At 47.7% G+C, this 24349-nt stretch overlaps 9 protein-coding genes across 9 annotated transcripts; 4 read left to right on the top strand and 5 right to left on the bottom strand.

Moving 5' to 3' along the window:
* Positions 1 to 472: 472 nt before the first annotated feature.
* Positions 473 to 1522, top strand: BP5553_07047 (putative tRNA threonylcarbamoyladenosine biosynthesis protein kae1; the record flags this gene model as incomplete). The annotated part of the gene is made up of 1 exon (XM_032015670.1): positions 473 to 1522. One exon carries the CDS (start codon positions 473 to 475, stop codon positions 1520 to 1522), a length of 1050 nt encoding a protein of 349 aa, XP_031867939.1.
* A 110-nt stretch (positions 1523 to 1632) lies between these two features.
* BP5553_07046 (Uncharacterized protein) lies at positions 1633 to 2173 on the bottom strand (the record flags this gene model as incomplete). Its single annotated transcript, XM_032015669.1, has 2 exons — positions 1633 to 1959; positions 2012 to 2173. 2 exons carry the CDS (start codon positions 2171 to 2173, stop codon positions 1633 to 1635), a joined length of 489 nt encoding a protein of 162 aa, XP_031867938.1.
* Positions 2174 to 2792: 619 nt separating this feature from the next.
* BP5553_07045 (uncharacterized protein) lies at positions 2793 to 6982 on the top strand (the record flags this gene model as incomplete). Its single annotated transcript, XM_032015668.1, has 5 exons — positions 2793 to 3595; positions 3649 to 4249; positions 4885 to 4979; positions 5028 to 6686; positions 6856 to 6982. 5 exons carry the CDS (start codon positions 2793 to 2795, stop codon positions 6980 to 6982), a joined length of 3285 nt encoding a protein of 1094 aa, XP_031867937.1.
* A 635-nt stretch (positions 6983 to 7617) lies between these two features.
* BP5553_07044 (Cytochrome P450) lies at positions 7618 to 9896 on the bottom strand (the record flags this gene model as incomplete). The annotated part of the gene is made up of 10 exons (XM_032015667.1): positions 7618 to 7839; positions 7945 to 8412; positions 8469 to 8506; positions 8568 to 9081; positions 9132 to 9182; positions 9232 to 9295; positions 9342 to 9366; positions 9459 to 9517; positions 9565 to 9600; positions 9652 to 9896. 10 exons carry the CDS (start codon positions 9894 to 9896, stop codon positions 7618 to 7620), a joined length of 1722 nt encoding a protein of 573 aa, XP_031867936.1.
* A 1151-nt stretch (positions 9897 to 11047) lies between these two features.
* BP5553_07043 (uncharacterized protein) lies at positions 11048 to 13681 on the bottom strand (the record flags this gene model as incomplete). The annotated part of the gene is made up of 3 exons (XM_032015666.1): positions 11048 to 11388; positions 11483 to 12847; positions 12970 to 13681. The coding sequence occupies 3 exons, from the start codon at positions 13679 to 13681 to the stop codon at positions 11048 to 11050; spliced, it is 2418 nt and encodes an 805-aa protein (XP_031867935.1).
* Positions 13682 to 14433: 752 nt separating this feature from the next.
* On the top strand, positions 14434 to 15533 carry BP5553_07042 (Uncharacterized protein; the record flags this gene model as incomplete). Its single annotated transcript, XM_032015665.1, has 2 exons — positions 14434 to 15034; positions 15118 to 15533. 2 exons carry the CDS (start codon positions 14434 to 14436, stop codon positions 15531 to 15533), a joined length of 1017 nt encoding a protein of 338 aa, XP_031867934.1.
* Positions 15534 to 16402: 869 nt separating this feature from the next.
* On the top strand, positions 16403 to 17198 carry BP5553_07041 (Inosine triphosphate pyrophosphatase; the record flags this gene model as incomplete). The annotated part of the gene is made up of 5 exons (XM_032015664.1): positions 16403 to 16573; positions 16639 to 16712; positions 16769 to 16913; positions 16977 to 17013; positions 17068 to 17198. 5 exons carry the CDS (start codon positions 16403 to 16405, stop codon positions 17196 to 17198), a joined length of 558 nt encoding a protein of 185 aa, XP_031867933.1.
* A 44-nt stretch (positions 17199 to 17242) lies between these two features.
* Positions 17243 to 17901, bottom strand: BP5553_07040 (Adenylate kinase isoenzyme 6-like protein; the record flags this gene model as incomplete). The annotated part of the gene is made up of 3 exons (XM_032015663.1): positions 17243 to 17435; positions 17501 to 17646; positions 17719 to 17901. 3 exons carry the CDS (start codon positions 17899 to 17901, stop codon positions 17243 to 17245), a joined length of 522 nt encoding a protein of 173 aa, XP_031867932.1.
* Positions 17902 to 18635: 734 nt separating this feature from the next.
* BP5553_07039 (Uncharacterized protein) lies at positions 18636 to 23708 on the bottom strand (the record flags this gene model as incomplete). The annotated part of the gene is made up of 7 exons (XM_032015662.1): positions 18636 to 18781; positions 18831 to 19045; positions 19096 to 19169; positions 19220 to 23078; positions 23133 to 23322; positions 23381 to 23513; positions 23574 to 23708. 7 exons carry the CDS (start codon positions 23706 to 23708, stop codon positions 18636 to 18638), a joined length of 4752 nt encoding a protein of 1583 aa, XP_031867931.1.
* Positions 23709 to 24349: the final 641 nt, after the last annotated feature.

Here is a 24349-nt window from a genome sequence, read left to right as displayed (position 1 = left end):
GTGAAGAGATACTAAGAAAGATACTAGAAAGCTCGTGGAGCTAATGGCCGCTAAGCGAGGAGCAGGGGTGTGGAGCCCCGATTCCACAATTGAGTTTTTCCAAATAACAACGTATCTGTGTAGATTAAGATATTATCTGTAGATTCTGAAGTGCTTCTATCACTCTGCTATATTATTACCCAATTCTTTCGTTGTTGGTACTTCGGGTTTGCTCGTTCTTTTGCATTTTATTCCAAACTGCCGCCATTTGCTTCAACCTTATTTCCAATCTTATCGGCCGATTACGAAGTACCAGCCTCGTCTAATCGTCAACCTTGCGGCGGGGCTAATAAGTACTTATCAATTCTACCACAATTTGTATCCGCGACAGCGTTCATTCAACCCCATACCAATACCGGTACAAATACTCTGCCTAGACAGCCTGTGAACAGAACCAATATTCGGTCTCAGAGCCAAAGATCCGATCTTCAAAATGATCGCCATCGGCCTCGAGGGGAGCGCGAATAAGCTCGGCGTGGGCATCATATCGCATCCATCCCCAGGCAAGCCTGCCATAATCCTCTCTAATATCCGCCACACCTTCGTCTCACCACCCGGGGAGGGCTTTCTACCTAAGGACACTGCAAAACATCATCGGTCATGGGTTGTCAGTCTCGTCAAGCAAGCGATGGCGGAAGCCGGAGTGTCAACTAGAGATATTGACTGTATATGTTATACCAAAGGACCAGGGATGGGGGCACCCCTGCAAAGTGTAGCAGTGGCCGCTCGAATGCTATCTCTGCTGTGGGGGAAGGAGCTTGTCGGAGTCAACCACTGCGTGGGACATATAGAGATGGGCAGAGAGATTACCGGCGCCCAGAATCCCGTGGTTCTGTATGTCAGTGGTGGAAACACCCAAGTCATCGCATACGCTGAACAGCGATATCGAATATTTGGGGAGGCTTTGGATATAGCCGTGGGGAACTGCCTGGACAGGTTTGCAAGGACGCTGGAGATCAGCAATGACCCTGCCCCAGGTTACAACATCGAGCAGCTGGCGAAGAAGGGGAAAGTTCTCCTGGATCTTCCATATGCGGTGAAGGGAATGGACTGTTCATTTTCTGGGATATTAGCGTCAATTGATATCCTTGCCGCTGAGCTCAAGGCGAATCCAGAACAGCGGGACCCTATTACTGGCGAGATTATTACTACTGCAGACTTGTGCTTTACGCTGCAAGAAATAGTGTACGCAATGCTGGTTGAAATCACCGAGAGGGCCATGGCCCATGTTGGAAGCGATCAAGTGCTGATCGTTGGGGGTGTGGGCTGCAATGAGAGACTTCAAGAAATGATGGGACTCATGGCCAACGATAGAGGTGGGAGCGTCTTTGCCACAGATGAACGGTTTTGCATCGATAATGGGATTATGATTGCGCATGCCGGCCTGTTAGCATATGAGACTGGCTTTCGGACCCCGCTAGAAGAGAGCACCTGTACTCAGCGGTTCAGGACTGATGAGGTGTTTATTAAATGGAGAGATTGAGAGATACCCACCAGCAAAGAAAGCGCCTGAAAATCAAGATTTTAATTCAGGAAAAGATGAAGCCGCTCTAAGAATTGTGGAGCCTGTAAATTGTTCAAGCAATGCCAGGCCTAATATTCATCAGAATCATCATCCTCCTCGATTATTGTCTGTCCAAGCAGGCCGGTATCATCTCGCCGCTTCCCTCGATCCAGATCCTGCCACTCTGTTGGTTTGCTTCTCCACCTGTCCGGACCTGACTTAGAGAGTGAGCTCTTCCAGGCTCCCTCAAGTTCCTTCTGTTCTTTTGTAGCTCGTATCGAAGCTGCCGATTGATTTCGGTCCGCGGGAGCAGAGTTAAGATCGAAGACCATTACGAGGATAGATGAGGAAAGGTAGAGTATGGAGCCTGTTATAAGTCCAATAATTGCCGCTACTCCGAGATAGATGTATAAAGTCTGTTGTTAATTAGCGGATATTTATTGAGTGCTTCAAATCGGTTGGGCATACCTCAAACTTTACGAGTAGCTTCAAGGGTAGCAATGCGGCAGCTGCGAAGTAACTTCCCAGGTGAATTACGGGCGCAAGGACTATTAGCAGCGACTTGAAAATAAACGTAAGTGGAAGGAGGAGGTATGAGGATATGCTGGCGATAGTTGATAGCCACGCCATGGCAGACATAATACGATGTCTTGATAAATATAGCTAAAGAGCTCGAGGTCAATGTCAAATAATGCAATATCCCTCGGTTAAGTAGACAGCATCTACCAACGTGATGGCAGACGCAGGTACACAGCTGGCAGCATTGAGGCTTCCATGAATGTTGCGTTGAGTTGAGGCTTATAAAATAAACATGGACCGCAATAAATAAAGTCCATGTCGTTGTTGTGATGGCGCGTGCACGGACCGTTTCCTCGGCGCTGGCTCTGGCTTGCGGGGCGGACACGGGAGCTAATCTAATCTTGGGCAGGCATCCGAATAGCATCATATACACCATCCTAGGGCCTCGCGCACATTACCGATATTCCATATTCCGATTATTGTACGCTCTCCCAAGCCATAAATCTCATATTTAACCTTGCTTGGATAGCTCCAGCTCGAGCTCTCGTTGCATCTCTATATATATCTCTTTATCTTTATCCCTGGAATCCTTTTCGTCGATTTGTGTCTCCCGCTTCACGAACGTGGATCTGCCGCACCTATAGGCCCGGGCTCTATGGTTCTCAACTCCTCGAAGTCAATCAGGTCACACAGATAGCAAGGCCTGATAACTATATAGCGACTAGCCAGCATGGGCAATGCTCCTTCCAATGCCCGCAACCCGCCCTCCGCCGCGCCCTCCGGCGCGGCTTCCCCGTCGATATCTCCCCCTCCTCATGAATTCACAAAGCCGTCGTCCACACGGAGGGTAATCCAACAAAGGTCTGCCGCTGCTCCTGAGCCTTCTTTGGCCCAGGCTCGTGGAACCACTACCACCGCGACCACCACCGCGACACACCGCCCACGCGTTTCTCAATCAAATCCTGTCAACCAACTCGGTCAACAATCGCAAACCCCCAACACATCTACTCCGTCATCCCACAGCAACAGCAGCGATTCTCAAATGGGTTCGCAACAATCTCGGGAGGAGCCTAAGGTCGAGCACGTCGAGGTGCGAGATCAACCAAGCCAGCCCGTTGATGTGCCCGCCCAGGGAACCAATCCTGACGCCATCTCAATCCCGTATCCCGAATCGATAGAACCCTCGGGCCCGCCAACCACACAAGATATGTCGTATCACCTCACGCGGCCCCCGAGACTGCCGCTTCCTATTGAGGAGGAGGTTCATACCCCAGGCTCGCCAATCATCGCCCCATCGGACGTCAACCCGCCTGTGCTGGACATAGAGTCCCTCGACGATGATACTCTTCCTCGACGTGCTTCTGCGCTCAGCAATACTACGATTGATGAAGAAGATGCCGAAGAACTACGCGTGGATAAGACAAAGGCGACGGTACCAACAAAGCTCGAATGGTTAGAAGGCAAGGGAGGGGAAAAGGTATATGTCACAGGTACTATTTTCCAATGGAACAAGAAGCATAGGCTTCATCCAGTGTAAGTGCCGCTCCTAAAAGCTTGCAGATCAGGAATAGATAGACTGACATTAGGATAAGTGAGGGTCAACCGGGTGTCTATAGGTCGTTCGTCCATGTCCGGCCAGGAACGCATCATATCAGATTCATTGTCGATGGCATAATGCAATACTCGAAGCATCTCCCGACCACCGTTGATTTTGGCAACAATCTAGTCAACTACATCGAAGTTAGCGCCGACGATATCCCCAAATCTATCACCGCTTCCGAGGAAACAAAATCTGCTAGTGGAGAAAGCCAGACGCCTGATCCATCGAAAAAGGGAGAAGCAAAATCGGGCGAGGATGAGAAATCTGAGACTGCGAAACCCGCAAAAACCAAGCCCGTTCTTCCCCAGGGTCGATTCTCGTCGCAGGTGCCGCAATATCTCGTCGACCTGGACAAGGCAGAGGATTCCGCCGAGTATCAGTACGCCGCAGCTGCTATTGAGAAGCTTCCCACGCCACCTAGTCTTCCTGGATTCCTTGGCAAGCCAATCTTGAATGCTGCTACCCCTATGAAGGACGATAACAGTGTCTTAACGATGCCAAACCACACTGTTCTGAATCACCTCGTAACCAGCAGAATAAAGGAGAATGTGCTTGCCGTCTCTGCTACCACTAGATATAAGAGAAAGGTATGTAGCAATCCCTCCTCGATATATTATTTACTCATAAGTCAATAGTACGTGACGACCATCATGTACAAGCCCAAAACCGCAGACGACTAACCGCTCCCTTCCCACGCTATCCTCGTCTCCCTAGCCACGCTTAATTCATTATATCAACAGCAACATGCGCTATACAGTTCTACTAGGATTGCCACTTCTTATGAGCCTAGTAGCTTGGTTAGCATTGAGCTGATATATGGGTGCCCAATCGAGTATAAATGACTGAGCCGCTGCTCATTACGTTTGATGCCATCATGAAAGCCGGTATAGCTTCTTTGTATTTAATTAAACTGCAAAAGCATTCATCCCACCAAAAACAAGGCGTTTCGCCTCCCAAAATGTTTAGGTACCTACTTTGCACAGGCACATATGTAACAGGTAGGTATTGTAGAATTCGATCTGATTTCCGGGTTATTGGTGACAAATCATGTGACCTTGCAGTACAACTTGCCGGCTGAGGTAATCACCAACACTCGCATCCCGAACCCTCCTATAGATTTCATTTGCTTCTTTGGAACGGAATCATTGCCACGAAGAGCCGCAATAATAGCGAAACGGGGTACGTATTGCAGTGTACGCTGTACTGGTATTGCTTTTTCCAGACATGTCGGCTTGCGGCTGTGAGTGCTGCGCCCGCCACTGAAATGCCCCATGGCCATGCAGGATTTCCTTACAAGGCGTGCCCGGGGAAGCCTTCGTGAGGCCTCAGCCTCACCGAATCAACGTTCTTGATAAAATCCCCAAGTTATCCCCCCAATCCTTCTTTCAGCGCACAGCTAAGTTCCGTTCTCCTATGCCTATCGGTACCATTTTCTCTTCTCTTCATGGCTTTCCTATCCAGCCCCCGACCGAGTGAGCGCAGCTCTGTGAGCCCAATCAGGAGGCGCTTAGGCGACACGCAATTCCGCTACTCCTCTATAGACCTTAAGAAGAACGAAGTGCGGCTTCTACGGCTATTGCCAGGGAGCGCGCATTCGATGGTCCACTGCGAAATATTTCATGACTCTCTGGACGCTCCCCGCAATTATTCCGCGCTCTCTTACGCGTGGGGTATTGCGGAGAACACGCGGTTGATCCGTCTAGATGGATACTCGTTTCCGGTCACGGAAAATCTGATGCTCGCACTTGAGCGTCTCCGTCTAGAGAACAGAAGTGTGATACTTTGGGTGGATGCTTTATGTATCGATCAGAAAAACGTCAAGGAGCGTAATCACCAGGTGCAAAAGATGAGGCATATCTACCGAAAAGCACAGCGCGTTGTGATGTGGCTTGGCCCTGAAGAAGCCAATAGCAAGTTGGCTATGGATGTGGTTTGGGAGATATATCATCATCCTGATCGTCTCCAAGATATTGTCGAAGATGTTAGCTTTAGACCTCACTTCACTGCTTTGGTTCACCTATTTGAGCGCAATTATTGGCAGAGAATCTGGGTTGTTCAGGAGGCTCTCAATGCTAAAAAGATTGCGGTCTATTGTGGGCCGGATGCTATACCTTGGACAATGCTCACAAGGGTCTCAAGACTTTTCCAAACAGGAAGGAAGGTTATTATACAGAAGTTCAATGATTTTATTACAAAGGGCAACGGCTGGGATGATATTCTGCTCTCGGGAGGACCTATGAACCTTGTTGACGTGGGCAGGAGAAATCGCGAGTCCGACATGCTTGAAACTCTTCTGTTCCACAGACACAAGCTGTGCGTCGAGCCTAAGGATAAAGTGTTCGGGATACTGGGTGTACTAAGAAGCCAAGAAAGGAGGGAATTCAAAGTCGACTACAGCCTATCCACACGGCAGACCTATATCGACGTTGCGCACTACATATTGCGTGTAAGTCGTCGCCTTGATGTTATCTGCGCCAGCTTCCCTCGCGAACCAAATATCCACCAACTTCCTAGCTGGGTCCCGGATTGGGAACAGCGTGTATCGACGGAACCAATGTGTAGGACCACAATCAATCTATCTGATACGTTTTGCGCTGCTGGCGATACGTTGGCCGAATTCTCGCTCTCGGAGTCTGGGGATCACCTCGAGATATCCGCAGTTGTCATCGGCACCCTTTTAGACCTTGGAAGCCCATTATCAGATGTCACGGCGCTGGATACTATTATCCTCACATTCCACCACTGGCGGTCAGCTCTCCTCCGATCCAAGAAATACATCAGCGAGGAAGACCACGAGGCGTTCTGCCGAACATTATGCTGCGGATCAATGGATGACGAAAAGTCCCCTCGAGATCTCATGAGCTTAGCCTATCGATCATTTGCTAGCCTAACACGAGAAACCAATCCATCCTATATCATGGATCAGCAAATGACTGCATACGCCGACGCCTTCCACCCGTCGATGGTTCCGGAACGAAAAGAGTTCATCTCCGATCACATCATTCCCGCTGTCCAAGGCCGAAGGTATGTCCTTTCTAATAATGGGCTCATGGGAATTGGTCCATATGATTGTGTGCTAGGGGATATTATATGCATCCCCTTGGGATGCTCTACACCGATTATTTTACGGAGGGAGGGGAGATTCCACGTTTATATAGGGGATGCATATATTAATACTTACATGTATGGAAAGGCAATTAATCAGCTTAATGATGGGAAGAGGGACTTGGAGATTTTTGAGATTCATTGATCAAAGGACCCTAGTTCCGGGCTGGTGCCACCTCCCTTCAGCAGCTACCCCAACTAGGTCAGGGCATTGATGACCAGGTATAAGCGCCGATAATCTTAACCTCGACTTCAACAACTACACGCATTTAACTAAGCTCCATATGAGATGTCGGTGCCTCTCAGGCGAAGGAGGACTCTCATAGGACCCATGTGGAACACAAAATGAGGGATATCCTGAGTATTTTAGCAACGCCAGGAGGGGCGGTCGATAATGGCACTTTCCCACTCAACCAATCATTGGAACCATGCAGGGTGCAATGCGCGAAAATCCAAATGGCTAGATAGCAAGAAGCAGGCCACCACTTCCACCTACCAGCTATCTAGAAATTTTATTTATTGGATATACTTGGGAGTGTAAAACCGGGATGGCCAATGAGATCTAGAGGGATTTACACCGAGGACGTACGATGGCCAGACTCGGGGAATAGGAGGATTGGATTGTATGTGTATGTATGAATACGGGCAAACTTTTAGGCCACCATGCTACAAATATTAGGAGATTGACTTCCACCCGGTCAAATAATATGGCACAAGAAATGGATTATTCTACACGTCAGGTACCAACATGGGCCCTAACTGGACTTTTTAGCAGGAGCCCGAAAACCCCAATAAACAAGTAACGTAATAAACTTTCCGGGGAAGGGAGAGCCAGTGCCATCCGGAATAACTACCGCTCCCAATCGAAGACTCTCCGCTTGATCCTAACCCTCGTCTCATGCACGGGCAGCGAAACTGCAGCCGTCTTCTTCTGCTTAGGGATAACCCATCCGGCTTGCTTATCTGCGGGTGTAATGTCCCAGAATGCGAGGATGCCCGCTACTTGAGCGAGGCATTCACGTTCGGCAATAATGCGGCCTTTGCACCACGATGGACCGCCTCCGTAGGGGCGCTAGAGGGGTGGATGAGGTGGTTAGTATGCTTTTAATTGTATGGGGCAATGGGTCGAGGAGGGAATGGGAAAGTGAAGTGGGATGGGAAAGAGTCGTTCGCTTACAATGGTTCCCATATTAGCCTCAACCGATCCATCCTCCTTCGTCACCAAAAATCGCTCAGGATCAAACTCCTCGGGATACTTAAAATACTTCGGATCCTTCATGTGCAAATCATGCGGAATAGTAACATACTCCCCCTTCTTCAATAAATACGTCGCCGGATCGTCAGCCTTCTTATCCCCCGAAATCACAACATCCTGTCCAACTTGTCGGACAGACCATGGCTGGTCGCTCATCCGGAGAGCTTCGAAGTACGTAGATTTTAGGAGGGGACAGTTTCTGGAGAGCTCCGGGTGAGAGATGTGCAGTTTAGGTGTTTCGGAGATTTTGCCGATGGTGGCGCCCTGGGTGACGGTTACGTATGGGGCGATTTCAGCGCGGATTCGGTCGGCGAGGCCAGGTACGGAGAGGATGTAAAGGAGTTGCCAGTAGACGAGGAGTGAGGAGTTTACTACCAGTGCCCAGAGGACCTGTGTATGATTAAGTGAGAGTCCTATGGAGAGTAGTTATATGAAGAGTAGCTTACACTGAATTCTCCCCTTTCTCTGATCTCGAAGCCATTTCCTAAATCAATACAGTTAGCATTAGATAACTACCTGTGAAAGTGTCTCATAGAGGGTCATACTTCTCTGGACCTCATTTCTCTTCACTATGAATTCACTAACATCATCCAACTCTCCCCAGCTGTAATCAAAGGGCTTCCCTAAAGCAAGCGCATCTAGAGCTCTCTGGTGTTCATCTAGAGCTTGCCAAACGTTCCTCCGCGCAATATGGGCTTTTATCACCCCAGGCCACGGCGTCCAAGCTGGCAATCCAAGTAGGAAAAAGTACATGCCGGCATCGGTGGCGTAGATATCGTGGAGGATGTCGGGATACTTTTCTATGAAAGCGCTACCGAACATCGCTGGAACGGAGGCATTTCCCATCATGTCTCGCATTAGGGTCATAAGATTGATCTCGGTCTCGGTGGAAGAAATGTACGAGGCGTTTGCCCACCGTTCCCAGGGTTGCAGGTCGATATCGGCGTCCGTGAACGTTATCATCTGGGGGATATGGTTTTCGAGGTAATGTACGGTTCGGTCAATCATAATCCCGATGTGAGGCTCTCTCATTAGGTAACTGGTAGTGGCATTCATTTCCTTGTTAAGTCAGTCAGGTGCAATCGATATGTAGATTTTGGGGCAATTACATCCCAAACCTTGTCAAATTTCCGTACGCTCTCCGGTGGAATACCGAAGAACTTCCCAGATTGTCAGTACGTTTCTCGGTATAGAGCGGGGTTTTCTTACTTTCCGAACAACTGATATAGCAATTGGTTTGAATAGCAAAGTGGACTCTCGTTGTGCCATCACACTATGCACAATTAGCTATGCTAATTAATAGTGACGGAATTCCCAACCTTCTGACCAAACTCGGGTCGGATACTATATTTTGCATTAGCCATCGAATCCGATAAGCATAATAATCGTGAATTTGAGCGAGAAAGAGTAAATGCACAAATGAAAAAGCGACATACTAATATTATGGGTGGTGCCTCCAAGGTTCAAAGAGAACATATCATGGGGACTCCGGTCGCTGAAAGATGTTAGATCTCCTCCCAGTGACCGCGGAAAATTACCCACCCTGCTTCTCTCATCAATTTGACTGGGTTCATCAAACTATCAAGAGTCAATTATTATTCTTTCGGATAAGGCACCAAATGTACTTACAAGGGAAACCCGTGACCGACGCCGGGCACCCAGTATGGCAGCTTCCAGGGCCTTTTTGCCTTTCCATTAGAAGATGCCTCAACGGAACGTCCGCTCAAGTAGCGGGTTACGATTGCAATAATGAACGGTCCTAGGAGTAGAGCAAGGACGACGTTAGGGCTTGTTATAGCTCCCCAGGCGACGGAGCGCCAAGCTGACGAGGGAGGCCTAACATTCGTTGACGACGCGTAGAAATCATCGTCCATAATGACAATATTCACGATGTCGACAACGAGTCCTGTTCAGTTCGGTAGCTATCGAGGGCTATTGTCTGTCTCGGTAGAAATAGGGGTAGCGGAGTGATCTTTGTCGAAGAGGGTAGACTTCTCCTTTCTAGCTCTTTATAGCGCTGGTTGATATAATATATTAGTTGGTATCCAACAAAGGAAGTGTTGTAAACCTACGGGGGAGAGTATTTTTCCCTTACCCCTGCTGATACATATATTAGATTCAGTTGGTGGTGGCTCTCGTTGTGGACGTGGCTTTACGAAGTACTTTTGAGATGCAGAACCATGTGCCAATGTTGTTCTGGAACCGGCTCGTTATCTGGTTGGCTGTGTCGTAGCTGTAATACTGCACGGGTAATCTGCGTCCGGACAACGCCATTAGTCACCATCGCCGAACCACCCAGGCGCTAACCTCGCCTCACCCTCTGCTCAGGTTACTCGGTTTCCTGCTCTCCATTAGTCGTAGGTGCAAAAGTAATAACACTACCTATTGTGTTGGTTGCTAGTTACTTCTAAATTGACCAGCCTTTACTTCGTAAGTACTCCTGCATACTAAAATGGCGCTACAGTGACTTCGGCTAACTAGCCCCGAGTACTGGACTTTCTGCAACAAAATTATATATTGTTGATAATACTAGTAGCAACCCGCTATAGTACAGTTTTATATATATAAAATATAGATGGAATCCTTGCTCGATAATATGCTAGACGTGTTCATTTTCATGGAGAAAGGTTACTCTGGGCCTTCTTGTTAACCTTTTTTTCGTTTTAGCGTGATTAAGTTAGTTGGGACGGCAGTTGCATGAACTTGTATCCCCTGATTTATTATTCTTTAAATTTCCTTTTTTTCTGTATGGTGGAAAATATACTTTAAGATTGCAGATGGAGAAGTCGTGATTGTAAGTCATTTAAAAGCTAGAGATCGTTGCGGGGTAGAAAAGAAGAACTGCCCAATAAGCAGAAAACCTTAATCCCCCGTTTGAGTAGTTATCCCAGTATATTGGAAGTCAGCCTATCTAATTGCATCCTGACTTTTGGCTGGCTTAGCGGCCTATCTTAGTGGTGAAGCTAAGCTAGGTTAGGATGGTAAGATCAAACTGCTGAAATTGATTATAATTTCCGGATTAACATTATTCAGAAGTCGTTGTTGAGCTGCTGGTGCTGCTATTATAGGTAGACGCGGAGGCTACGCTGCTGCTATAGCCACCACGTCTCCTATGCATGCCACTACTCTTATTGGCTGTCAGACCCTGAACAACGCCATTACGTGCGAGCATGCCTCCATTGACCGAAAAGTTACGGCACACCATGAATGCCCGCATTGCTGCGTTCTCCTGAGCTAGCCCATCAGACTCGTAGCTGATGTCTGTCCGATATACCCGACCATTGACGAGGACTACACAGGTAAATCCCGAAGGACTCCTAACCGTCGCATAGCGGGGATCTAGCCAGCAACGACGTCGGCATAGAGCTGTCTTATATGTCAGAAAAAGAACTTTGACGAACGAAATTTTGCAAAGATAGCCCTCAATTTAATAAACGTGTGGGGGCAGGGCTCGACGTACATTCTAGATATGCCATATAGAAGCCTCTTCCGTTTGCTCCCTGTAAAGTTGATCCATTCACCGCACTACCATTAACTAGATTAGGAACAATGGGTTGACTTTTCTGGGATTTCGCATTGTTCAAAAAAATGAGTTCACCATTCTCGGCGTTAGCAACGCCTTTCAATGGGTCGATCGTAGTGATAGCTGCTTGTTGCATAAGAAGCCCGCCATCCTCAGATTCTGGTTCCTTGGCACTGAAGGCTGGCAAAAGTGCCGGCCAATAAAGGTTCTCCACGAGTGGCTCGAAGGTAATCTTTGGCGTTGTGAAACTAGCTAACTTATTCTTAACTTCAATCTGAAAGTTTAGGCGTGCCCGCTTGCGTCTTTCTAAAAACTCGTCATTTGCGTTAATTCGACGGCTTACAACCTCCTTCGATATCATCTGAGAGCTTTCTGCAAGTCCCATAGATAGCGAAGGCTCACAACTGGGTGGTCGTGTAGAGGCACTCAGAGGACAACCGGCAGGTTCGCCCACCTGAACGTTCGATTCCAAGCCCATTGAGATATCGGGAGTTGATGTAGCAATGGTCTTGAACAGGGGCAAGTCCTTTATTGCTGTCGACTCTGTTGTCGGATACAATTCTAAATCCAATCCAAACCTCGTCTTTGCGTCTTCTAGAATCTGATATGCAGGAGCAATATACCCCACTCCGGATTCCGGACTGCCAGCGACGATATGACCCAACAAATCGCCACTTTGAGCGTTGACTACCCACGACCCACAGTCGCCATTAACCAATTTGCCCTCAAATCTGACGGTCCACAATTCCTGAATCCTTCTAGAGCCAGGTATGGTCATATAAGTCGGAGTTCCTGACATGGTTCCATGTAAAAGACCGGCTGACCCCGTGACGCTAAGGACTTTGGAATCTCGGGGCCTCGCCGCGACTCCACGGGGATGGAGGCGAGGCGAACCAAGATGACTTTCTAAGGGCATTAATTTGAAGCCTCGAAAATAGGGATAAATCTCGATCAAGGCATAATCAAGGCTGGGATGCTCTAGTTCTTCAGGAGGGTTTAGGAGGTGGCCAATGATGACCTGTAGGTCGCCGTGCAGTAGCATTTTCGTATTTTCTGAGTCTGAGCTCTTGTCCATTGAAACTGAGACGTCTTCACAGTCTTCCTTGAGATTTTCTTTAGCCAAGGTGCATTCCGGACGCGATGTGGACTCGATATAATCGCCAACAGATGCTGTCATGGCTTCTGAGATATCGGATTCAGCAAGATCTGGTGTGATGCTCCCTCTGCTAGTTGTTTCTATGAAATCAGAATCATCTTCAGAATCGCTTCTTTCGCCAATATCAAACTCGAAACTGTTATCGTCTAGATATTCTGTATTAGTCCTGATTCAATATCGAAAGCTGCTCAATGTCCCGCAAGTCGTGAAGCATTAATAACTCGTGACTTAGGATGGGAAATACATGCTCGCTGTAGATCATACATACCTTCGGCTTGGTGAGGGACGGAGAAATCCGCGACGGGTTTGAATACGTGACCGGCCGTTAGGTAAAAACATCTTCCCCCCGATCTCAGAACACCACCAGCAGTGGCCATTCGTACGGAGGCGAGGGACCCCTCTTTGTCGTAGAAGGGAAGAGCGATCGGCTTGCCAAAAAATACCCCAGCTTCCTTAGCAAAGGCAAAATTAGTCGCATAAAAACTCTCGTCCAAGCCCCAGATACCTTCTAGATTTAGGTTTGGGTCGGAAACGCCAAAACTGGCAGATTCGAAAGACTCGCCGGCCAACTGCACAAGTTGATCGAAATCTGGAGGCCGTGAAGCATCCCCGACTCCCACTTTCTGATATTGGTCCAGAATCCCACTCCCCTCCACAGTTTTTCTAACTTGTTTCCGAGAATGCGAGTCCCTGCAACAAAACATAATCATCGGCTGAGATGTCTCTTTGGTTCGCCCGATCATATAAATAGTCCATGTCACCGGATAAGGAACTGGATCGCTGTGTTTTTCCAGATAGACCTTAATTTCAGCCGCGATGAGGATGAACGTCTCGCGAGCTTTGCCCACGGCTTCCCAACACGACAAATCTCGACCCATTTTGCGATAAAAGGTACCAGTAGAGTCCTGCGAATTATGCCACTGGGGCCTGCTGTCTTTTAGCCTTCTCGTCCAAGGAATTATACTACTTCCAACAGGCATTGCGCTTGAATCACGGTGTGTTTATCCTTAGGCAGGTACTCAAAAATAGGCCATTGAGATCAATGGTTGGGTTGTCGCGGATAGGCACGTTTGTAAGAAGAGGATAGGGTAAGATGTCAAAAATAGAACCAGTATATTCTCGAGGCCGGTTTGCAGGATAAAGCTTCAAAATTTATTGCGAGATGAGGTGCCGGTGGTGTTGTACAATGATATCGCAAAAATCGGTATTATTTTGGAGGGGCGCTACCACCGCGTTTTGTTGCTTTTTTGGGTAGGATAATTGTAAAAAAACACATAACAAATCAACTACTAATTATTTTGCTTCCAAACTTGAGAGCAAAATCAAGCTGGCATATAATGCCAATTGTATCCCTTTTTAGAGAGTCCAGATGATTATTTATTGTGCTATTAAAAAAAAGATTGAGAAGATAAGCCTGACGGGAAAATCAAATAGAAAATCACATTTCAGCACCGATTTCCGATATCTCTATAAAGGTGGAGGCGCAGCTGCGCTCCACCTCATCATGCAGCTGTCACTTGCAGCCCCGCTGTGCGCCTTGCGCCCGGCAACGATCAGGATCCTTGAACGAGACAAGGGCACAAAGGACATAAATCCTCAGCTCCTTGTAAGTATCCGTGGTAGAAGCTTTGAGAGCAGCGGACGTGATGATATTACGAGAACAGAGACGCAAAGCCCGGCCTGGAAAATTCGAAAAGCCTCCGGCAGTCACGTGGATCTAGGCTAAGTCCAGATGGCGGCAACCCCTTCTCTGGACAGCTCTATTCACCTTCCTGTGACCAGCGTAGAAACCAAGCACGAGATTCTACGCCATCTCTGGGACTTTGATGTGTGCCCATCACATTTTTACGATATCTACCACGACTACGACGCTTATTTTTCCTATTACACCGAGCAATGCAGCGATGCTCTTCACGATGGAGGAAGACATGTCTCTGTTAGGACACACAATGACATAGTACAGATAGCACAGCATCTCAAGAACTCTGTGAACCGCAATTCTGTCCGCCAAATTCTCGGTTACGAGTTACCATTGCCGAAACCTGCGAACGAAGATGAGCTTCTGGATGGATCCATTGATCTTGTTGCAAGGTTGCTACTGATGGTCGAGTTTGGGTGTCTCCAATATGGATTTACAGGTCGAAGGCAAGTGGGCTGGGTAGAAGGCTCGTTAGGGGAGTGCATGACCAAATATTTTGGCGCCCCTCAGATATTGGAGCAGGAGACGGTGAGGTTCGAAAAAGTATTCAATGCGAGGAATTTGGGACAAATTGCGGGAATTAAGATTCGATGGACGAATAATCTGGCCGATCACCTACGTTTAGTTGATGATGGTAAGGGAGTAGCAATTTTCCACCATGCTTCATTTCTGGAATGTCAACGGAAGAGGTATCTATTCTGCTTACCTTCTCCTTAGTCTCAATTGATGCTAACTTCAGCAGCAATCTGTTCCCTGTTGGACTGGTTGATGAAACTTTACGAACTCTTGCACTTCTCTTCCCAGGAACAGACAAAACCACCAAGAAATGGTTTAAGAAGCTTTCCACCTCGAAGAAACTCGACACCAAAGCCGTCAAATGCGGACGTCTTAGGGCAGAAGACCGTTATATTGAGAATTTCGAATTCTGGCATGATCGTCTCATAGTACTGAAGCAACTTTTCGATGAAGCCGAACCAGATACCTTCCCCCGATGGTGGTATGACAGGCGGAGGAGGGTGCAGTGGTACACGTTCTGGATTGCGGCTCTGGTCCTCGTGCTTACTATTTTCTTCGGCATTGTGCAATCTATTGAGGGAGGATTACAAGTTTACAAGGCGTATAACCCATCGTAATTCGTTAAGGACGTTTGTCTCCAACCTTGTATATAACGTCAGTGGTGGAGTTTGGGGATATCCGGGGGCCCAGCATACAGAGAAACTGGGTGTTACTATTGACTTCCTTATTTATACCCGAGTAACAACATTTTTCTCCTCGTTCTTCCAATTTAGATTCGCTTCGTCGCAGATTATACAGATAATACATGGCTACGACGTACTCGCATGAACAGCCTTAGCTGTCTTGGCGCAGCTAGTATCTTCCCCACGCGGGGACGCCGGAAATTCAAACCACTCTTATTTAAAAGAAAGGAAACAAGATTTGTCTCATATGCGTGATAGCTTTTAGATTATTGAATCAAATCGGGCTTTCCTCTTGCAATTAGAGCTTGCAATTATTATTATTGTCCTCGGCCATAATATTCCTCGTCAGCTGGTAGAGTATTAAAAAAGAACAAAAAAGTATAATTGCACGTGTCCTCGGTGACTAAATATCATTAGAGGGTTTCCCGAGCAATTAAGGTATCACAAACTTACGGTTCGAACTCACGACTAGAGAGATTATTAGTTGGTGGGTTTTTACGATTTGGACATGGATGGTTGCCATACCCTTTGGATGGCCAAGACTGTTAACAATCTTTTCATATTTACTATGAGACCAACGCTCTAACCACTTTTGACATTATTAGTTTTTAAATTATCCGGTGGAAGAACAGTGTACTCACACTGAGCCACGAAGACATTTGAATACAATAATTGCTTATTTAGTTACATACGAACATTATATCACGCTTCTTGAAGTCTAAGCGAGAACTGTGCTTGGAGGGGAACGGTACTCCGTAGGATACACTACCTGAGTTACTACCCACACCGACGCGATTATCATCATGGCGCCCAAAGAGCTCAACTTCATAACGGGGAACAAGAACAAGCTCGCTGAAGTCAAGGTCATGCTGGGCGATGTAGTCGACCTGAGAAGCCAAGCATTGGATCTGGTAGAGATACAAGGGTCAATCGACGAAATTTCTGCAGACAAGTGTCGACGAGCAGCAGAAGCTGTGAGTCTTTCTTCCTAACTCAATATCTCATAAATGCAAAGAAATTCCTGCTAAAGACATTTTAGGTTCAAGGGCCGGTGCTGGTAGAAGATACATGCCTGTGCTTTAATGCATTGAAGGAGCTTCCCGGACCGTACATGTACGCCGCACTGGATCCAAATTAAGTAAAAGAGCATTTCTGATTTCTTGCTATAGTAAATGGTTTCTGGAAGCGTTAGGCCTCGAAGGCCTTAATAACCTCCTCGCCGGCTTCTCAGACAAGTCCGCGCAGGCTGTGTGTACATTTGCATATAGCGCCGGCCCCGGTCACGAACCAATTATCTTCCAAGGCCGCACCGATGTGAGTCGTTGCGCCTCTTCCTATAGCTTCCCGACCCGTCCGAGACTGACACTTTTTCCGAAGGGCAAGATAGTACCGGCACGAGGACCGCCGAATTTTGGTAGGATTTTGAATTCCAGCCCCCTTCCTTCCCCGCCAACTCATTTTCGTATAGGCTGGGATCCGATTTTCGAATATGAAGGTAAGACGTATGCCGAGATGGACAAAGTGGAAAAGAACAAGATCTCCCATCGATTCATCGCGATGGAAAAGTTGAAAACATGGCTGCAAGAGCCGTCATCCTGAAACTCCTTCCCAAGCCATAGCTAAATAAACCCATCATACCCTCATCATTGCGCATTATCCTCCCTCCACTGCTTGACCCAACCCTCAATCCTCTCAACATTACTCTCCATATCATCTGTCGTATTGCTGCTAAGTTCCACCACAATCTCTTCATCGTACGAGTCCCTAGCTTCTTGAAGTAGCACCTGCATGATTTCCGAATCTAGATTCTCCTGGAGTTTGGCTTCGGGGTAATCTCTAAAAAGGCAAGTCAGGGCAGTGCTCGGGTTGTAATATGGAATCAAGGGAGCGGAGAGGCATACCTGGATTTCAGCCTATCATATAACTGCTCCGAGTCAACCCTCAAAACAACCACAAGATCAATCCAGCTTTTCGGGAATAAATCGCACGCATGCCAATCTATTATATATCCACCCTGCTTGGCCTCATCCTCTATCGCATCCAACAGCTATTTCGAAACCCCCGTTAGTCCCATATCATCCAAGTAAAACATAGGAAGTGAAAAGCATTTCCCAAGTACCTTGTCTTCATCCACAATCCAACTCTTGAGCTCCTCATCATATCCATCATGACAACCGCGCTCCTTCACAACTTCGTTGACGGAAAGGTGTTTGAGGCCGGTGCTTTGCGCCAGGGTCTCGCAATGCGTCGTTTTGCCTACGCCAGGCGTGCCGGTGATGATTATGTTGGGTTGGGTCCTCATGGTTGTGGTGCGCTATAGTGAATGTTAGTTGCTCGTCGCGTTGTGGACTATTTTTCTTTTCGCAGTCTTATCGATAAGAGCGATAACGGATTGCAGGGGAGGGCGCTTTTCCCAACCAGGTGGTTATTTTTATTGGACTGGCCACTACTGTATAGTCTACGCTCTAAATAGAATTTAAAGTGAATCACTGAGTGTAGTAGACTTTTGCCGTTTGGTGAAAACACATCCCAAAGAATTGAAGGGGTCGAGTTGGACCAGACAGCGGCCAAGTCTTAGCTTTCGCCCTCAAATTATAGTACGGAGTTGTCAGACAATTAATCCCCAGAAGTGTCAGAAAAATCTAGCCACGAGGAACAGTTCTTGTTAATACAGTGTAATAGTATTAAGTATCCCCTTCTTGATGTTCCTTATATATCCTTTTGCCTAGTACCAAATGGAGACTTTTATTTCTCCTTCACTGTACCATTCATTTCCTGGAAAATCAAATGAACGCCAATGGTGAAATGATTCTCTACAACAATACACTGAGATTCCCCCCAGGTGCAGTAATTCCACAAATCTACGCTAACATGAGTTAAGATGCTCCCTTCCATATACAAAAGGTCTTTCAGGCCAATGGCCGGAAGATCCTCGAAAGAGATCGGGGAGAAAATGGTACAGAAGAAGTAAAATTGTCATTAGTGCCCGCATGCCCATTAGCCGGTGCTTGAGACATCCAAAGGTCAAATGGACGATCATTCGCCATTCATCTCGCCGTCAGTGAGTTCGGCAATCTCGTTCTCGTTGGCTTCGTCCAGAGGATAATCGATTTTCTCTTGCTGCGCTATGGCTTGGGCAGAAACGATCTCCGCAAGACGTTTCAAACGAGGAGTTTGAAGCCCTATATTCATGTTAGCGAGCGTTAAATACGGAGAAGAGGGTATATTTACATGATGGTGTGTAAGTTTCAAGTGCAGTGATAACACGGGGTTCGGCGATTTCATACGGTCCACTGTCATCCATATCGACGGCCGTGAGAAGAAGGACATCGCTCTTCTCGGTGACCCTAGAGGCCACAGCCTTCATGATTTCGCCGTTAATAGGTTGCTCATAATCAGCAACGAGATACTGGTTCAAGAGTTTCTGAATCTGGTTGGGTGACAGCCTGCAATTATGTTAATATCTCCCACACATATTAAAGTCCGAGTTACTTACATCCAGCAGATATCTTGAATGATTTCGATATCATTCAGCGTAGCCTTCTTCAACTGAAGAAGCTTGGTTGCTTGCTAAAGACGGGTTAGCTATGAATCTCGAGGGCAGGGGAAAATGAACTTACCATGAGGTGCTCTAGTTGCAGAGTTCCTTCTGGCATATCATGGCTCTTGCACCACTCCTCGATACGAGTGATGTTGTAATTGATCTGAAGACCCCGCTTCCAGGAGAGGAAATTTCTGCGCATCAGAAGGTCATTGAATGCAGTAACGCCAACCAATCTAAGCAACTCTGTCACAGTTTGTGTGATGATCGAGTCTTCGAGGTAATATGCTTTCATGGCCTTAAAGACATTGTTAAGCAAGCTCAAGAGATTGTCCATGCTATACGCCGGTGCTGAATTGCTTTGGAGCAGCTTGCCGAGGAATCGGTTGCTCTCATTGGTAACGAAGCCAGGGAGGGATTGAGATTCAATGATGGCAGGGATGATCATCTTCTGAAGCTTCTTCTTGAGGACCTTCATCCAGGTGTGGTATATGTTGAACTCCAAACTCTCAAGATCATGTTTCACAATCTCCAGCAGGCGATCGTACTCATAATTGTCGGTCTTTTGAGCTTCATACCAGTCCTCAGCGAGGAAGACGAACGAAAGCATCTCATGCACATTAGAAAGCCAGAAGGCTCCTGGATTGATTGCCTCATCGCCATCGTGTTGCATAACCTCTTGTTGGATCGATTGCATCACATTCGCAAGGAATCTTTCTGATTCCTTCACGAAACCGTTATTCCACATTTCAGACGTGACCAGGTTGATCAGGTAAGACGGGAATAGCACTTCTTTGTCCGTCGGAGGTGGTGTCGTGGTGGGTGTTGGGATTTTCAGATTTCTAATCAAGCCCATAGTAACCTCATCATTCAAGCCATCTTCGTCTGCCAGGAGATTCTCCAGTTCGAATTCGACATTGTCAACACCTGGTATAAACGTGGAGCCAGGGAGGGCCTGGCGATGCAGGCTGCTTCCTGTAACAGCCATTGACACAGGCCGAGGGTTGTATGCTCCGCTGAAACGGTCAACCTCTCGGGTTTCGGCACCAGCGCTACGTCGCTTGGGCTTCTTTGATGAGACCAAGTTGATAAGGCTATTTAATGGCGGTGGTGCGGTAGCACCATTGGTGAGCTCGCCATTCTGTGGCATGATTGGCACTGCACGCTTAGCAATTTCAAGCTGTTCTTGTAGATCAGAGATCTGTTGTTTGAGGACGATCTTTTCAGCCTCATGAGCAGCGTTTGCCTTCTTCGTATTCTCAAGTTCCAAGTTGGAGACCCTCAGGGCCTCCTTCAAGTCCCGCTCCTGTTCTGTCAGACGTTTGTTGGTGACATTAACTTCCTCATAGCTGCCTTGCAGCTTCTTCATTTCTTCGTCCATGGCAGACAGGCGTGCGGCTGTAATACCAGCCTGGTTGGCTTCGGTTTGCAACTCCTTGGTCCGAATCTCTAAAGCATTGTGTCGGTTTTTCCAAGACTTGATCTGGTTTTCGTAATTCTCGACTTGACTTAATAAGCCCTTGTTCTCCCTCTTTGACGCGCCGAGCGATTGTGTGAGCTCGACAACTTTGTTCTCCAACTTGTACGAAATCTGCTTCAGATCACGTGCCTCCTCGCGGACCTTCTTGTAGCCACGGCGAGCCGTCTTGCCTCTCCACAAACTTTGGATGATGACGACCTTCCGTCTATATAGTCTAAAGCTCTTCATCGCACGCCTTGAGCGCCAGACGCGTTGAATAAGGACCGCGGCGTTACCAAGACGAGTGTTCATGATCTGGCGTCTGCGCAAAAATCCCTTGAAAGTAGCTTGTGCAAGAATGACATTGTTCCGAATAGCGTTAAAGCTCTTCCTCTGCTTCTGGCCACGCCATACTCTCTGGATTGTGGTAGCAGCCTTGATTTTCCGAGTCTCTTGGGCATGCTTTCGAGCAAGATGAGCCCTGGTGAGAGACTGGAACAGCTGGATGGAAGTCCGTGCTTCGAGGTACTTGCGTCTATAGTATTTCGCTTTCAGATTCTTCTGGATCATGATAGCGCAGTCATTGAGTCGAGTTGTTCGGAGATTTTCTAGGAATGCCAACATTCCCGCACGGAAGAAGATTTTTGTCAAGCCAAGTTGATACTTGTCAAGACCCTGGCCATTGCCTGTCCCAAGAGCCTTCACGAGAATCTTGTTCGCCATCTCTCGGATTTCCGACGTCCATGATGCGGAAGGCACCAGCATATAATATCTCAGGGCGAATTCCTCGTATGTCCATCTTGTTGGATACCCCGCGCAACTGATTCTGACGGTCTCGAGCACACCACAAGCACGAAGCTGGCTCAGAACCATAGGTCCCTCAAAGACCCATGCTTCTTTACCTTCGTTGGGTTTAATGCATCGGATATAATGAACGTCGGTGTTGTTGATGGTATGCATCAGTTCAATCAGGGATGACTTGAAGATACCACCCAGGGTTGGTTTGCGGTTTACAGCAACCCCGATTCTCCGCCCTGCCGCGGGCTTCACGGCGGCGGAAGCAGCTTGCGCCGTGTCCTTCTCGCGAACAGCTGATGCAGCATCAAGCACCTGTCCCAAGAATTTGTTCGATGAAGCTCTCAGTACTGCCATGTGCTCGTCAGGTACCGTGTCGCGGTTCTTGTCAATGAAGCCGTCAGACTCATAGGTAACGTCGATGGCATAATGGCACACGGTAAAAGCAGACTTTCCGAACCTAGGCTTCTTGTAGAACTTATTCTTATCCGCGGCGTAGTTGTGATGCAGCTTCGTTACAAACTGCTCATCGGAGCCCATAGGTAACCTGGACTCTTCATCAAGTAGGGAAAGAATGCCGAGCTTGCCTTCGATCAAGTCTATGCAAGGTTGGTTGTCCGAAAAGTCGATGAAGGTCCAGTCGATCTGCTCTCTCAGATATTCTTCCTGCTCAAGCTTGAAGACGTGCTGATTAAACTCTTGTTGCAGCTTTTCGTTGGCATAGTTAATACAGAACTGTTCGAAAGAATTCTTCGCAAAATGCTCAAATCCGTAAATATCGAGAACGCCAATGAACGATTTTACACGGCTGATGACCTCCTCTGTGGCCAAGGCCCGGTTGATATTTTCGACTAACCAATCGAAAAGACTAGAGTATATGAACTTGGCGACTGAATCTCGGACTACAGTTGCTTGTTGTTGCGTTAAGTTTGACGTGATTTTCTCTCCTCTTGTGATCAACTGCTTCTTTACGGTCCATTTTGCGAATTCAACCGGGTCAACTCCTAGTATTGCAGTGGCTTTCTCCAAAGCAGGTTCGGTCGAAGCCAAGACAGAGTCGGTCCTCGAAGCCGTGATTTTGATATTTCCGAGATGCAACAATGCAGCAAGCAGTTTGAATATCTCCCCTTGCTGGCCCTGGTTAACTCCGATCGTTGTCAACGCCTTCTTCAGGGCTTCAAATTCGGCCTTGTCATCCACCCCATCAATAGAAGGCGAGCTGCCTTGGTTGAGGTAGTCAAACTGCTCGACGGGGAGCAGCTCAAGTGCTTGGCGTTCACTGTCAGAAACACCTGCTACTAACTGGTAGAAAATGTGGTAATTCCGTTCCTTCAAAGGTTGAAAGACCAATCTCGACCGCTCAAGAAGATATGTCCGTATTTTGGCTCCAATGATGCTCGTCTTATCATCAAACATAATCTCAATGTATTTTCCAAAACGCGAGGAGTTGTCATTCCTTGTCGTCTTCGCGTTACCAAATGATTCCATAATCGGATTAGTCGCTAGGATTCGCTCTTCGGTTTCACTCATAGCCTCCGCTCCTCGCTTTGTGCGTGTGCCCGGCTGGTCGGGCGATTCTCTGGTAGCAAAATACCGCATTATGTACTTGGCGCTAACGGTCTTTCCTGCACCGGATTCTCCAGACACGACAATCGTTTGGTTCTTACCACTCCGCAGCATATCCCTATACTTGGTTAGATGGATGCAGTGTGGTCTGATCTAAGCCTGGGTCACTTACGCAAAGGCTTCCTCTGCAATTGCGAACAGATGCGGAGCTTGTGTCGCGCGCTGTTTTCCCGCATACACCTGCACCATACCAGGGACATATAAAGAGTCTACCCTGGCGAAGGGATTCGTTGCGATGAGAACGATACCGCTGTAAGTGTATATTTCCTTTTGTGAATACCGCAGCTTGATAGCTTGCAAAACTACATCCGACTGTCAGCATATCATCAACCATCACTGCTTATATAGGATGAGACCCACCAGCTGGCTCATTAAGATGTGAAAGATTCGTCAAATCGTCGCTGGCTTCTAGCATCGTTGGGTTCATTAGGGGCGGTAGCTTCGAGTTATTATCCGACGCCAGGTCCTCCTCAGTCGTCTCTATGGTCTTGGTCTGGAGAACATCACAGCATTAGCACTCATCCATCAATACAGACACCAGCGGACAACCAACCTCTCCGTTTGCGAGATCGAACACCAGAATGATCTTGTCACCATCGGCCGTCTTGGAGACGACCTCAGAGGCCACCCATCCCTCCGTGACATCTGGCTGCCAGGCTTTCGTGCCGACATCATAATTATGCGCCATCGAGGCAATCCCGATGGATGCTCTCGAGTCCTCGTCTCTCAAAGACCTTCAACAACGGGCGGAACTGGCTGAACGGGGGTTGCCGCGGGTTCAGCCTGCATGAACAAGCCGGCGACGCGAAGAACACAAGAGCGAAAGCAAAAGGAGGGATGATTTAAAGAGGGCAGTCGGCCGGGTAGGGGAGGCTCGTGGTTGTCAGTCACAGGGTATCAACAATGAAGTTCATTGGATTCGGATTCTGTCAGGAGTTGAGGATGGAATTATTGTTCCTACGGCACCGACGAAGTCCCTAATGCACGGACGCAGGGGGTTCAACAGCTCTGGATTCTAGCGCGTGTTAATGGCCTTAAAGCAGCGGTGAGCTGCAAATAAATCGGCAAGGGATGTGCGGAGTACGGAGTTACCCCTATTCCGACAGCTGGGTGGGCTGGCTAAACCTCGGAGGCCATTGTCTGCTGTCCAGATATGAAAGCTTCTTCTGGTGCATGATATCACCCAGGTGTTCCCGATCTAATACTCTACGGAGGCTGATGCTACAAAGAAGGCCCAAAGAAGGTCCACTGGTATTTTTAGCTTGTCTCTTGCTCAACAGAACCAGCCACATTTCCGATATCTCGTCACACCCAGCAGAAATTGTTTCA

The sequence above is a fragment of the Venustampulla echinocandica genome, assembly GCF_003357145.1.
Source record: "Venustampulla echinocandica strain BP 5553 chromosome Unknown scaffold_5, whole genome shotgun sequence".
In the NCBI taxonomy this organism is placed as follows: domain Eukaryota; kingdom Fungi; phylum Ascomycota; class Leotiomycetes; order Helotiales; family Pleuroascaceae; genus Venustampulla; species Venustampulla echinocandica.
The sequence above is the reverse complement of the archived record's forward strand: the minus strand, read 5'-3'. Positions and strand labels throughout refer to the sequence as shown.